Genomic DNA, 14,517 nt, shown 5'->3' with positions numbered 1-14,517 from the left:
AAGCCTCAAATAACGGTGACCTTGGCTCTGATACCACTTGAAAGGTCCTAATGGCTAGAGGAGAGTGAATAGCCTAATAAAAATTTCTACAACAACACTTAACAAAAGGTTAGATAATTATGAGGCAAAGCAAGAGTTGCACTAGCCTACTTAAAATGCAAGCCACCTAACACAATTCTAGTTTAGATAGTGTATATTCACACAAAAGCTATGGCACTACTCTATGTTAGTGTGCTCTCAAAGGCTAACTAAAGAGCCACACCAACCAAGCAAGTAAGCTCTCACAACTAGCTACACTAAAGAGCTTGCCAACTAGTTTGCGGTAAAGTAAAGAGAGTGATCAAGAAGATTATACCGCCGTGTAGATGGAGGAACCAATCAATCACAAAGATAAATACCAATGAAGACCAATCACATCAGAATCAATAATGAACACAATGATTTTTTACCAATGTTCACTTGCTTGCCGACAAGCTAGTCCTCGTGATGGCGATTCACTCACTTGGAGGTTCACGCGCTAATTGGCTTCACACGCCAAACCCTCAATAGGGTGCCACACAACCAACATAAGATGAGGATCACACAAGCCACGAGCAATCCACTAGAGTACCTTTTGGTGCTCCATTGGGGAAAAGTCAAGAACCCCTCATAATCACCACGATCGGAGCCGGAGACAATCACCACCCTCCGCTCAACGATCCTCGCTGCTCTAAGCCGTCTAGGTAGAGGCAACCACCAAAAGTAACAAGCGAAATCCACAGCGAAACAAGAACACCAAGTGTCTCTGGATGCAATCACTCAAGCAATGCACTTGGATTCACTCTCAATCTCACTATAATGATGAATCAATAATGGAGATGAGTGGGAGGGCTTTGGCTAAGCTCACAAGGTTGCTATGTCAATGAAAATGGCCAAAGGTGTGAGCTACAACCAGCCATGGGGCTTAAATAGAAGCCTCCACGAAATAGAGCCGTTATACCCCTTCACTGGGCATAACGCGGGCTGACCGGACGCTTTGGTCTAACTGACCAGACGCTGCTCCTCAGCGTCCGGTCGCCCGATGGTGGCCACGTGTCTCCTACGTTCAACAATGAACGTTTGATCTCAACGGTCGACATATTGACCGGACGCTTCGACAGAGCTGACCGGACGCTGGACCCTCAACGTCCGATCGTTTACAGTAAGGGTCCAAAACGAGTTTTTGCTGACCGGACGCATCCGGTCATGCTTGACTGGACCCTGCCAGCGTCTGGTTAGACGACGTCTCCTGTGTGTGCCTTACGTCAGCGTACGTCAGCACTGACCGGACACAGCCTGCCAGCATCCGATCGCAGAGCGACCCAGCGTCCGGTCATTTGACCGACGCCAGCGTCTTTGCTGTTACACCTGACCGGACGCGCCGGTCCAACCGAGGCCAGCGTTCGGTCACTTCTAGTGACCTCCGTCTTTTTTGTCTAGGGTGTCGGTGGCACCGTCGGACTGTCCGTACTCTATGAGCGAACACTCCGCCAGTGGAGTTACTTACCCTTGCACCTAAACTTCACTACCCTTGATCAAATGTGCCAACCACCAAGTGTATTACCTTGTACACATGTGTTAGCATATTTTCACAAACATTTTCAAGGGTGTTAGCACTCCATTAGATCCTAAATGTATATGCAATGAGTTAGAGCATCTAGTGGCACTTTGATAACCGCATTCCGATACGAGTTTCACCCCTCTTAATAGTATGGCCATCAAACCTAAATGTGATCACACTCTCTAAGTGTCTTGATCACCAAAACAAAATAGCTCCTATGATTTATACCTTTGTCTTGAGCTTTTTGTTTTTCTCTTTCTTCTTTCCAAGTCCAAGCACTTGATCATCATCATGATATCATCATCATCATGCTATGATCTTCATTTGCTTCATCACTTGGAGTGTGCTACCTATTTTCATGATCACTTGATAAACTAAGTTAGCACTTAGGGCTTCATCAATTCACCAAAACCAAACTAGCGCTTTCAGAGGCCCGCTGCCACTCGCTCTAGGGAGGGAGACATCCGGTGGCTGCCCGGGTTGTTAGGGCAACCCCCTCCTCTCCGCCACCAGAGAGGGGCGGGCTTTTATAATGGGACGCGGATGGAAATGTGTTTCGATGGGCCCAAGTTGGCTAGCCCAATATTGAGCCGAAACGTAACTCATCCAGCCTAGTTAAAATGACAGGCCTAGAGGACAAATGTTGCCCATCACATGAACTTTGAAGAGTTCTCCTAAGAAAACATGAACTTTGAAGAGTTGTCCAATCCACTGCATTTTGACATTTTGAACTATAGATTTTACGATAACACTTCTCATATATTTCAGGTGCCTGAATTTTAAGATGATTTTAAGCAATACTCTTGTACCTCTAACTAGTACAATTAAATTATTACTTTTGTGATTTGTTATTTGTCTTTGCGTTATAACATATTAAATTTTGTCTTTGTCTTCATATAGAAAATAATTATAAATTTTTAATTATCTTTGTGCCAACACAAATCAAATTTTTTTGGGTTTGTGGTTTTGTATAACAGGTTTTTTATTCTCGGTTCCGAAATTTGCAGATTGCGTTTGCAGAAATTGCAATAAACGAAAACAACAATTTCAGTATAAAATATATGCAATAACCGTTGCCTAAAAGGAAACTAAAATTCAAGCACCTGAATTTTAGCAAATCCCTTACAATAAACATCTATTTGTCGTTCTGTAGACACGATCTTTTTTTTAAAACAAAAACAAGGTCAAGCGGACAAACCACCATGGACAAAACCTTATTAGGACTCCCCTAATATCTATAGCACACAGTTATATCGACTTCGCTAATTAGTGAATGTTCCATTGATTTTAAAGACAAACCTCCATGACTTTTTAGAAAAAATTGTTTCTGCAACTTTCTAATTCAAGAATTTTATAAAGTTATATGCTCATAACTCTTGTACATAATAATTTGTAGAAAAAAGTATCAGCACAACTTTTTATCAATGACTTTTTAATGTATTTTTTCTACATAACTCTATAGATAACTTATCATAAATTTTTTTTGACAAGACCTTTGTAACCCAAATTTTATTTTTAGCTATCAATGGACAGACTGTTGATAACAATTTCAAAACATAAGTTTTCTAGATATATTTTTATATAATATTTTTTTATAAACAATGTAACTTATACTCATAACTTTTGTTGTTTAATGTTTTTAAAAGAAAATATACACAACTTGTCCCGATCATAAAATAGTTATTCATAGTATATAGAAGAAGATGGGTAGTTTAATATAAAAATTAAAAAAGAAAGGAAAAGGAAAAAAAGTGAGAAGCGCGACAAACCTATTGGATTTGATACCACGACTGCCAAATTGTTGTAGAGAATTGGGTTCTAAAAGTTATGCAGAAAAGTTGTCACGATAAGTTGTTTACAAAATCTCATAAAAGTATATTGAAAAAATTATGATTAGAAGTTGTGAAGATAAGTTATGCTATATAAACTATATTACACAAAAGTTATGAATATAACTTTAAAAAAATACAAGAACAGTGTATTCAAAAAGAAAATTGTATCGTTACTTTCATTGGTTGGTTTTAAGTTCAGTGAACGTTTGCTAATTTAGGCTTCGCTTGGCATGGCACAAGTCGACTTCACCAATGAATTAGTTTTTTGGCTTTAGCTCTATGAGCAGCTTTACTAGTAAAGCTAAAGTTGTTTTGGTGAATCGTTTGGCAAAGCAACTCTGCATGTAGATTTATTAAAACATGCTCTCACAGAATCCATAGAGGACTACAAGTGTGAGGTGAAGCTATGAAAAGCTACTATTTTCTGCTTCATCTCATCATATTTCTATGTGAGAGCATAATTTAATGAGTTCCAGTGGTGAAGCTATTTACAAAAGACTAGATTGGCAAAAGAAATAGCTTCAAATGGTGCATGAAGTTGTGCCAAACATGCCCTTATATTTGGACAACTAGATTCAAATTCCCTCCCATGCATAAAGGAGGCCAACGATATCTAAAATTGTGTCGTCTCTGTTATGCCCGCTCTTGTAGTAGAGAGCAAGGCAAACTTAGAGAGACCTCTGGTTAGTCTTTGACCTCATGATTTGAGCCCACCTCTAAGCAAGATGTTAGCTGTTACTTTTTTTTAAATGTCTTAATACTGAGTTTGAATGCACATTTATTACGAGTGCGGCATCAACATTACAAATAAAATAGTCTATCTCAATGTATAGTTTCATGACACGGTTTTAGTAGCTAGTCATGTTATGTAACTGTTATATGGTGTTATGATTAAATGTGGCGTATAAAATATATAGCCTTGCAATTGCATAAAAAATCTTTGCTTATCTCATCGTGAAAGATCCTCAAGAACATGGGAGAGTAAAATAAACCAATCTCAGTGAATGTTTCATTGTGTTTTGTTGTATTGGTAAATGTGATAGATGATTTTATCCTAATGAAACTCTATTTTTCTCTTTTTTATAAATACCATACCAATTGAGTAGATGTGTCGTAGCTTTAAATAAGAATAAAACCCCCCTTGAAACCTCCACTGTCTAAGGCATATATGCATATCGAGATTTCAACTTTAAAACCCTTGACAACAATTTAGCTCGAGTTAGTAAGAGCATCTCCAAGAGTTTTGAAAACCCACTCCTGATCTATTTTTTGGCAAGATAAAAAAAATGCTCTCCAACAACTTACTATCTCAGCTCCCACTCTTTTTGCACTTGGAAAAATCGATTGAATCGGGCCTATCGATCAATCAATAGGTAAAAGGAAATGCAAATGTACAAGAGAGAAAATATAAAAGTTTGGAGTGATTTAGAAATGGTTCGAAATTCCTGATGCAAAATTATCATTTATATTTTAGTAGCGTGATTTAAAGAACAATAAAAGTAATCTAACAAATATAATTCTAACTTTTTAGCCACTTAAAAAGTTCATTGATTTACCAAATATTATTTTGCCACTTAAAAAGTTCATTGATTTACCAATTATTATTTTGAACAACCGTAGATGGTCTGATACGTTTGTACCCATAGTTTCAGGACGACGTGGAAAAGGTGGAGTACCCTCCAACCGCCCGATGCACCCATTCCTCCGCAGCACGAAGTTGGTGAAGTCCGTGAGCTCAGCCTGGTTATAAAGGCTAGCAAGCTAGCTCCTTCGCTTCTCGTCTCCTCTCCACTGTGTGCGCTCAGACAGAAAACCCCCGTCCCTTCACCTCCCCTCCCCCAATTCCCAAAAAGGAAAACCCCAAGCGATCGTGCCTGGCCGGCGGCGATCACCGGACATGAAGCGCCAAAACCCAAAATTCTGGGGCAGCTTCAGCGGAGGAGTAGGCCAGGGGTGGAAGGCGAAGAGGGCGAGGCCTGACGGCGGCACGCGCGGCGGGGGAGCGCCCGTGGTCAGGTGGTCACACGCGGAGGCCATGAAGAAGAAGCCCTCCGGTGGAGGCGACGCGGTCGTCTCTGGTGGAGGAGGAAGGGGGTCGAGGGGGATCCTGGGTCCGGGAAAGGCGGGGCTTGGTAGCCTAAGCTGCGGGAGCGGAGGAGGGTTTTGGACGAGCTGGTCGGAGGCGGGTACGTCCGCCGGCGGGGCAAAGAGAGCGCAGGTGTGGGACTGGCCGGAGCCAGAAGCGAAAAGGGCGAGGCCTCGCGGCGACGGCGAAGGAGACGCGGGAGGCGATGAGGAGGAGGTGGCGGTGTACGAGTGGAGGTGGGCGGAGGCGGTGAGCCCGGAGATCCTGGCGCTGGTGCTCCGCGGGCGGGTCGCCGCGGACGATGTGGCGCGGGGCGCGGCGCAGGTTTGCAGGGCGTGGACGCAAGCCGTGGCGTCGCCGGACATGTGGGGGGACGTGGACATCGAGGCCTGGTGCCGCCGTGTCAACTGCCGCGCCAGGGCCGACGCCGCCGTGCGCCGACTCGTCACCCGTGCGCAGGGCACGCTTCGGAGGCTCTCTGCCTACCGCGTCGGGGACGCCTCCCTCACCTACGTCGCAGCCTCGTAAGTCACGCTGCCCACTCTGACCCTTGGTGTGCTTGAGATGTTCGTTCTTGGCTTCAGAAAGTTTACTAGAGCTGTGTTGACACTTGACATGCAGCCCCCTGCCACATGAACATTCAAATGCTTTCACTAATCACTGTCTATTCACCTGACACGAGTGAACCACACTGACATCACATTTAGTAGAAACATAGTGTGAAAGCTTTGAGTGAACCACACTGATCTCTTATGAAAGCTTTAAGTTTTGCCGATTCTGATGTTTACTATACTAGTGATGGGTAGAATTCATCACTGCCTGCGCCTATTTGGCTATTTGCTACGATCCTGCTACCAGACATTGTCCGTTTTGAGCGTCACACTGTAAAATTTGATTCATATAAAGATTCCTTTAATGGAGAAAATTTGGTGGTTGTAGCTCATATTTATTAATTTGGCAGCTGCTATTTTGGATATTTATGATCCACTCTGATCTGTATGTTCACATCACCTTGCGTTTAGTAAAGATTTTTATGGTCACAACGTAATGTGGCCTATGTTACTCTGTCCTCTGTGAAACTTATTATCTGACATTTTTCAGCTTTAATACCAAATCATGTTGTTGTTTCTTTAAGTGAAGCTAAGAACCAAACTAGGCATGCTGGCTGAAGCTCTGGCTTTCCATAGGCCTCTTAACATGGCAATGCTTTACAACATCTTCACTTCTTGATTGATGATACGTATTACTTGATCTATGGCTTGCTTATGGCTGTACTGCTTCACTAAGGACTTTAGAATGACTATAGGATATCTTATCATCATATACTAGGATATGAACTTGCCAGAAAACACTGCCTTTGTGATACCGTGTTTTCTCTATTCATGTGCATTTAGTTACTTATAGCTATTATTTTTTTTTAGTTCTTTGTACTCTGTTAATATGGTATCTGAATCTGACATGGTTTCAACAATATAATGTTTGGTGTTTGCTGCTGTTGAGCAGGGGTAAGTTGCTCAATGTCCTCCAGATCCCAATGAGCGAGATCACTGATCAAGCCGTGGAGAAGCATGCAGAATGCCTTCCTGTACTTAAAGTGCTGGACATCAGTAACTGCATGAATATCTCTCCCAAAGGAATCGAGGCACTAGGCCGGCACTGCAAGTTGCTCGTTCAGCTGAAGAGGAACATGCCCCCTCCAGACCTTCCTCAGGGTTTCAACACAGCAGCTAAGGCGGTTGAAGAAGAGGCACTGGCAGTCGCGAACACCATGCCGATGCTAGAACAACTTGAGCTTGCCTATGGCCTGTTCAGTGACCTTGGGCTCAACGCCATTCTTACCAAGTGTCAGCAGCTGCAGACCCTGGACATACTTGGCTGCTGGAACGTCAGGCTTGAAGGAGACATCGAGGAGAGGTGCTGCGCACTCCAGTCATTCAGGGAGCCATGGGAGCCTGAGTACAGTACTGACTCAAGCATTGGGGGTGACTACGAGGTCGATGATACTGATAGTGATGATTAACAGAGTTCTGTTCAGAACTTCAGGGGGGGTTGAAGTTGTGATCAATTCAGGTTTCAGTCGATGATTCTGAGGTAGTTTCAGACTTTCAGTATTGTTGTTTGTTGCCTGCCGGCATGTCTATCCTTCATGGCCATTGCTAATGCATACCCTACGTTATAGTGATTCTCTGCTTATGCTTATGCAGAGAAGTAAATAAGCTTTAGTTAAGAGTATAAGAGTAAAATATAGGGGTACTGGAGAAAATAAAGGTGGTTGCTGACATGAGACAATTTCTCAATGCTCTTGTGGTAGCTTTTGTCATCTGAAACATCTATTCAAATATATTTCTCCGGATTGAAACTAGAGAAATTGATGACACTGTCTACTGAATTCTGTTCTTGGCTTTACTACTTGGTAGCGCATTCTTCACATTGTGCATAACTTTTTTTTTCTAGAACACGACTTCACGTGTATTTCATTAAGAAGGAACATTGTGCATAACTTTCTTGTACCAATTCGCTTACTACTTGTCATCTGAAACATCTATTCACGAATACTTGTATATTTCTTGTGCATTCTTCGCTTACTAGGTGGATTACTACGTTTGCTGATTGATTGGGCCCATAAAGTTGCTGCTGGCTTTCCCACCAGCAGCATCTGTCTCCTGTGCTTTCTGTCTTGTGCCTGATGGCATTTCGCCATTTTGCATGAGGAAGCTGTACTGATGAGTGATTTATGGATTATTTACCTTGGTGTCTACTGTATCTGCTATGCTTTGTTACCCCATCCAGGCGTGACCGAAATGGTCATCTTGTTTCTTGAAAGAGTATGTGTTTTCAGTCTGTTACCTGAAGAGGTTTATCATGTGCGATTTTTCTTGAAAAAAATGGATTTTAGTAGGTAGAAATCCACGAGGTGCGACTGTGCGAGCAGGCCATGACGTAACACAAACGTGAGCAACCAAAAAATCATTTCGAGCCACTTGTCACGTTGGGACAAAATGAAAAGGGAATAAATAAAAGGCAGAATATGACTAGCAAGTTCAAGTTGTCGTCTGCCTCTCGATTTCTGCGTGATTCGCCTGCCTGCCTTCCGTCTGCCTGCTGCTACTCGCTCGCGCACCAGCAAGATCGCAGCGGCGACTGGGCCTGCCGCCCTTCCCCGTGGCCGTGCGCAACAAACAAACCATCCTCGATTCCACCGGAGGGAAAGGAGACGCCGGGAGAAGGGGGAGGAGGAGTGGCGGCCATGTCTCCGATCTGGGTGTTCGGGTACGGCTCGCTGATCTGGAACCCAGGCTTCGCCTACGACGCCCGCCTCGTCGGCTTCGTCAGGGACTACCGCCGCGTCTTCTACCAGGGTAACCTTCACACCCCCGCCTGCAATCCGTCCGTCTTCACGGCCGCGCACTCAAATTACTCTTCCTTCCGGGCGGTGGACAGGGAGCACGGACCACAGGGGCACGCCGCAGTTCCCCGGGAGGACCGTCACGCTCGAGCACCAGCCCGGAGCGACCTGCGTACGCCCTTTCTCATGTTCACCCTCCTACTAAGATGCGCAAACCAAATGAATTAGTAAATTCATGGTTGATGTTACTCCTTCACAGTTCATGCGGTTGATTCTGCGAGCTAATCTGTCTATTTTACATCTTTCAGTGGGGAGTTGCTTACAGAATAAAGGAGGAAGATAAGGAGATAGCTATGGAGGTATGTTTATTGCAGGCCAGGCAGATATGTTTTGTTCACTAGTACTGATTGACGCACAACTGTCCCATAATGATACTCGATTGTTTGATGTTTGATGATTGGGATATTACTGGTGTTAGTTACTTGTCATTATGGAGATGTAGAGATTGGTCGATGGACCAAAACTCATATGTTCTTTCCTACAGCCTGATTAGATTTAGATACTATGATGATTAAGTCATGAATTGGCTTATAAAATTTCAGTATATATGAACTTTTATGTGCTTATCATGATGGTATATGTAGCAGCAAGTCTCTGCACAAACTGATATTGTGTTGCTTACAGCTTTATATTGCTTCTATTGGCATTTATCTTCAGATTTGAAATGCAGTATCTTGAAGTCAGGGAGAAGCAATACGATGAGAAGGTTTACCTGGACTTGTATACGGTGAGATGATACAGAGGGCTGGATCTATTTCCCTTTTGATAATGTTCCACATGTAACTACTACGGAGTATTAAGTTGTAATAACTTTCAGGATTCATCGCCCAAAGTACCAGCTGTCGAAAATGTGATGGTGTAAGTGGTCCTGTAATTTTAAATAAGCATTTCAACATACCAAAACTTCACTGACAGAACTGAAAAAGTACATGGATAACAGATACTTCGCCACCACTAATGAGAGCAATCAAAACTATCTTGGTCCTGCACCTCTGGATGAAATGGCCAGGTATGACATCCCATTAATTAATTTTTGCATTACTAGATTGTGCAACTGAAACTATTGTTAGCTTATGGTATAACTTGTGCCCTGTTTAGTTCCCTAAGAAAACTCTTGCCGTTTTTAGGCAAATTTATCTTGCTCAAGGCCCATCTGGACCTAACAGAGAGTATGTGTTCAAACTTGAGGATGCCTTAAACAAATTAGGTAAGGTTACTCTTTTATGGAATTTTTATTGACAATAGTACAATATGTGGCATGGACTACAAAGTTCAAATATTTCTTGTCAGGAGTTGTAGACCAACATGTCCAAGAACTGGCGAATGCTGTGCGCGAGTATTCTGACACCTAGTTATCTCAGTGAAAAAACCGCATTTACCCCTTGTTTGGAGGGTAAAGATTTACGAATAAAGTTAGAATGCATTCATGCCCAAACATCGATTCTTGTAAGCTGCTTTTTGAGTGGCTACATTACGGTTATATTCCCGTGCACCTGTGGTTTGCAAAAATCTGTTGGTTTCCCCTTCCACTTTTTTTCTGAGCTAGAAGGAGAGCAATTCTTTGCTTTGCATACTTCTAGCAATGAGCAACAAAAGGAGACTAGAAAAAAGATGAATGAACCAAAGAGACGATCAGACGTTAGACAATTTATCACTATCAGTGACTCAGTGTTAATAAACGGATTTCATCAATCGACCAGAATCTTATCAGCAAGTTTTAGAGCTTCTCCTCGAGCGATGTTCACTTCTTTTTCAACTCTGGTTAGTGAATGGTCACACATTTCTGCATTTACGGTTCGGAAATTTCTGACAAATATCTAATCTCTCAATGTGCAAATTCGCTAAAATCCTGGCACGGAGTACAAGATCATAAGACCAAGATTCCAGTCCATGCGGAAGCTATCTATGGCAAGGAGTCGCAGTTGGCCTTGGCGAAGGTGATCTTGCCCCGGCGCAGGTTGTAGAGGACATGCATGTTCTGCTGCTGGAAGTTCCCAAGGATGGACACCCCGCTCGTCCTGCCGATCATTAGGCACATCATCCTGCCGTCCTCCACGAACAGCCGGTCCCTGTCCAGCTCCAGCCACCGTCCGTCGAACGACATCGACACCGTCGGCACGTACACCCGGTCTATCCCCACGCCTTCCGGCAGGATGAAGCAGAGGTCCAGTCCCAGCCGGAGCGACGGCGTGGCGCGGGGCAGCCTTATCTCCTCCTCCAGGTCGTCCGCCAGCTCATCGTACAGCGACGCCTCCAGGAACGAGATCGTCGACGCGACGTCCACGATCATCCCGTACGCGTTTGCGCTGCCGCCGCCGCCGCTGCCGTTGCCGCCACCGCCTCCTCCACCACCACCACCCGTGGGCGGCGACGTTGCCCTCCTGATCGTGCCCGGGGTCTGGTCGCCCACGGCCAGCCCGTCGAAGTTGAGGTAGTAGTAGGACGGGTACCGCGTGCTGGACGACATGGTGACGGTCACCCGGTCCGACACGTTCCGGACGGCGTCCGCGCGCGCGCCGAGCACGAGCTTTCCCGGGGTCCTGGACATGGGCGGTGGCAGGCAGTACATGAACCGACGGACCGAGAGCTGGGACACCAGCGAGAGCGGCCCGCGGCCGAGGCCGACCAGCCCCGAGGCCTGCGCGGGAGGGCCCCCGACGCTGGAGTCGCTGCAGCCGAGGACGACGGCGTGGAACACGTCGCCGCCGACGGCCAGCTTGTCTATGGCCAGGGTGCCCTTCGTCACCGCGTTCCCGCTGTACTTGTAGGTGTACTGGCACGCTTGGTCGTCGTCCTCGTCGCATCTGCACATGCATTTGCGTGTGGTGTCACCTTGGTGGTGTGGTGCAGTGTGCGTCGTTGAGTACGTACCTGTGGCCGTCCAGCTGGGCGCAGGTGTCGCTGCTGCATGGCACGACGGCGTAGGAGGAGGAGAGCTTGGGGTTGAACAGCGGGTCAACCTGGCGGTAGCAGCTGACGCAGGGCTGGCACTGCAACCAGACGAGGTCGATGGCCGTGTCGATGGCCGCCGAGAAGAAGTGCTGCGGCGTGCCGATCCCGAGCTTGACCAGGTACTCGCCGCCGCCGGGCACCAGCGGGGCCTCGCTCGCGACGGACTTGCGCGCCCCGGCCGCGGCTGCCGCCCCTCCTCCGCCGCCGCCGCCAGAGCGCGCCACGATCCCTGGTCGGTCGAGGCTGCGCTGCACGGCGCGCCGGATGAGCTCGTGGTCCGTGAGGTTGGCGGCCGCCGCGGCGTCCACGCGCGCCAGCTCGAGGTGGAGCGGAGGCACCGAGCCGCAGCGCGCCGGGAGGACGGGGAGGGCGAGGAAGAGCAGGAGCACTAGCAGCTCCATGGCGGCGGTTGAGGCCGGGCTGAGGCTACGCTGCGTCTTGTGTTGGCTTGGCGAGCACAAGCCAGGTCCTCGAACGAGCGCAGCACGTGTCCTTTGCTTGACAGTGAAATTGATTAAGTAGACGAGCGACGACGGCGACCGGTTTCCTCGCCACGCAAAGGTGGTGCGGCAAAGGCGAGCTGGTTGCTGTTAGCAATGCATCGCACGGCCACGGCATGACATCTTTTGTGTTCTTTTGTGTACGTACGTACGCGCTGCCGTTTCTCAAAGAACACGAGACTTTTTTTTGAATGCTTTGCTACTGCTAGAACGTTCGGCTTTTGGGTAGATGGGGATTCAGGAGCAGGAGACCACTGACCAGCAGGCTATTTTTCCCAAATTCCCAGAGAGAACACCAGGACGAAAGTGGAGAATGCACAGCCGAAATGCGCGGACCGAGGAGGCTCGCAACATGACCACACTGAGCAACCTATTCGTTTGGCTATGGCTTATCGTAAACGATCGTAAATTTTCAGCCGGAATAGTATTTTTCTTTCACATAAACCAGCCAGCAATACTTCTTTACGAACCAGCAACGATACGAACCAGCCAACCGAACAGGCAGATGGGCTGTGCCAGCGGTTTTGCGACGTTTGGACCACGGAAAAACTGAGGATGCAGGTGACAATAGGCTGCAGGTGCTCCCTCCGTCCCCAAAAATTCGTTGTTTTATGACTGAACCACGAGCACTTGTCCAGATTCATTTATAAAATAACAGTTTTATTTTGGGACGGAGGAAGTAGTTTCTAGGTTGCAGGGTCGGCTTGGCTTAGTTAGAGGCTTAGAGCAATTTCAGTAGGGCCTTTGTTTAAATTCATTTCGTTTGATAGTTCTTTGATGCACGCACCGCGCTAAGCAGCATGGACCGTGGGCTGCAGCACGTAGCTTCTTGCTGCAGGGTTGGCTTGGCCCAGTTAGCTAGGCTGATTTTTAACTGGCCTCGTTTTTACATTCAACTAGTTTACGTTCTTATTAAAGGTTATTAAATGGTCCATTTGACCTCCTCAGACCTCAACTATTATTGAATTCCGATATACTTCCTCATCGAAAAACTATTTTTTTAACATACTTTTAACGACATCAGAATTTGCTCTATGGCGATTTTAAAATCAATTTTAGCCGACGTGGCGCCACATCAACCATCATAGACATCATGTAGCCACAAGAAAACTAAATCAAAATACTTTGATAGTTCATGGGTTAATTAGACTCTATCAATTTTTTTGTAAAAAAATCTAAATATTTAAATAAAATAGGCAATTAAAATCCTAATGCTATAACTTATGTTTTATTTTTTTGTCCAAAAAAAGATGAAACCAGTTTTATTTTTTTCTAAAATTATGCACTATCTTATGATATCTAGCTTGGAATTATTTGAATCTTCCTTTTAAGTTTTAATGTTTATTTACTACTAGATGCTCTAGTTATTTGTTTAATTATCCTACGTTAACTTGACATGCCCCATCAGCTACATACCACCATGCCACAAAAGAAACATCTTATGTTTCTTGTTTATAAATATCTAAATGAATTCTGTTTGGTCAGATTCGAATTATTAGCAAAAAAATGATACAACTATACAAGAGAGTTATGTGAAAATAAGTTAACAAAATGTTATGAACTATCAACATTAAGATGTATGTGGTGACTTGCTAATCTCAAGAATTGTGCTCACAAGGGATCGTTGTGCGTGCTTATATACTGTGAGTGTGCATGTGTGTACATGTGTTCATATTAAATATAATCGAATATAAGGGCGTTACATGGCATGCGGCTACATGATCTTCATCGTCAACATAGAGTAGTTATAATAAATAACGAAAGCATCTATTAACAAATAAACACTAAAAATACTATATAATATTCAAATAACCCCAACATAGGCACCAAGAAGAAAAGAAAACATGAAATTGATTTCATGTTTCTTCGAGCTAAAACAAACTTTCTATGGATTTTCTAAGATTTAATTGTACTAGATTTAATTGGATTTAATTGGATTTTAAGATTTTCTAAGTAAAAAAAAAGAAAGGGAGTATTCTACTTCTATGTTTCATGGTCAGATTAAAGAGTAGGATGTATTTAGTTTCAGCACAGGCCTTAAATCTTTTGACCAAGATCAGAGCGAAAAAAGAAAATAGCATTCTACGGATAGGTAAAGATGTCTGAACGTGGTGCCACATTAGCCAAAACTACTTTCTAAACCGCTGAGGAGCTAGCAAAAT

At 44.8% G+C, this 14,517-nt stretch overlaps 3 protein-coding genes across 4 annotated transcripts; 2 read left to right on the top strand and 1 right to left on the bottom strand.

The window, feature by feature from the left end:
- The first annotated feature begins 5,217 nt into the window (after positions 1–5,217).
- On the top strand, positions 5,218–7,831 carry LOC136498515 (F-box protein FBW2-like). Its single transcript, XM_066494429.1, has 2 exons — positions 5,218–6,021; positions 7,001–7,831. The coding sequence occupies exons 1-2, from the start codon at positions 5,309–5,311 to the stop codon at positions 7,515–7,517; spliced, it is 1,230 nt and encodes a 409-aa protein (XP_066350526.1). The 5' UTR covers positions 5,218–5,308; the 3' UTR covers positions 7,518–7,831.
- Positions 7,832–8,548: 717 nt separating this feature from the next.
- Positions 8,549–10,412, top strand: LOC136497242 (gamma-glutamylcyclotransferase 2-3-like). 2 transcript variants are annotated; one of them, XM_066493034.1, is made up of 8 exons: positions 8,549–8,856; positions 8,939–9,015; positions 9,152–9,202; positions 9,574–9,630; positions 9,721–9,761; positions 9,844–9,912; positions 10,031–10,110; positions 10,203–10,412. In XM_066493034.1, the coding sequence occupies exons 1-8, from the start codon at positions 8,745–8,747 to the stop codon at positions 10,253–10,255; spliced, it is 540 nt and encodes a 179-aa protein (XP_066349131.1). In that variant the 5' UTR covers positions 8,549–8,744; the 3' UTR covers positions 10,256–10,412. The 2 variants fall into 2 exon arrangements, with proteins under 2 accessions (XP_066349131.1, XP_066349130.1); XM_066493033.1 differs by having other exon boundaries at positions 8,550–8,856; positions 10,194–10,412.
- A 138-nt stretch (positions 10,413–10,550) lies between these two features.
- On the bottom strand, positions 10,551–12,623 carry LOC136497240 (aspartyl protease 37-like). Its single transcript, XM_066493032.1, is given in 2 exon segments — positions 10,551–11,767; positions 11,769–12,623. Coding segments are annotated over 2 exon segments (1,449 nt in total). The 5' UTR covers positions 12,257–12,623; the 3' UTR covers positions 10,551–10,806.
- Between the last annotated feature and the right edge of the window lie 1,894 nt (positions 12,624–14,517).

The sequence above is a fragment of the Miscanthus floridulus genome, chromosome 12 (assembly GCF_019320115.1).
Source record: "Miscanthus floridulus cultivar M001 chromosome 12, ASM1932011v1, whole genome shotgun sequence".
Classification (NCBI taxonomy): Eukaryota; Viridiplantae; Streptophyta; class Magnoliopsida; order Poales; family Poaceae; genus Miscanthus; species Miscanthus floridulus.
This window is presented reverse-complemented; position numbering and strand designations above follow the sequence as displayed.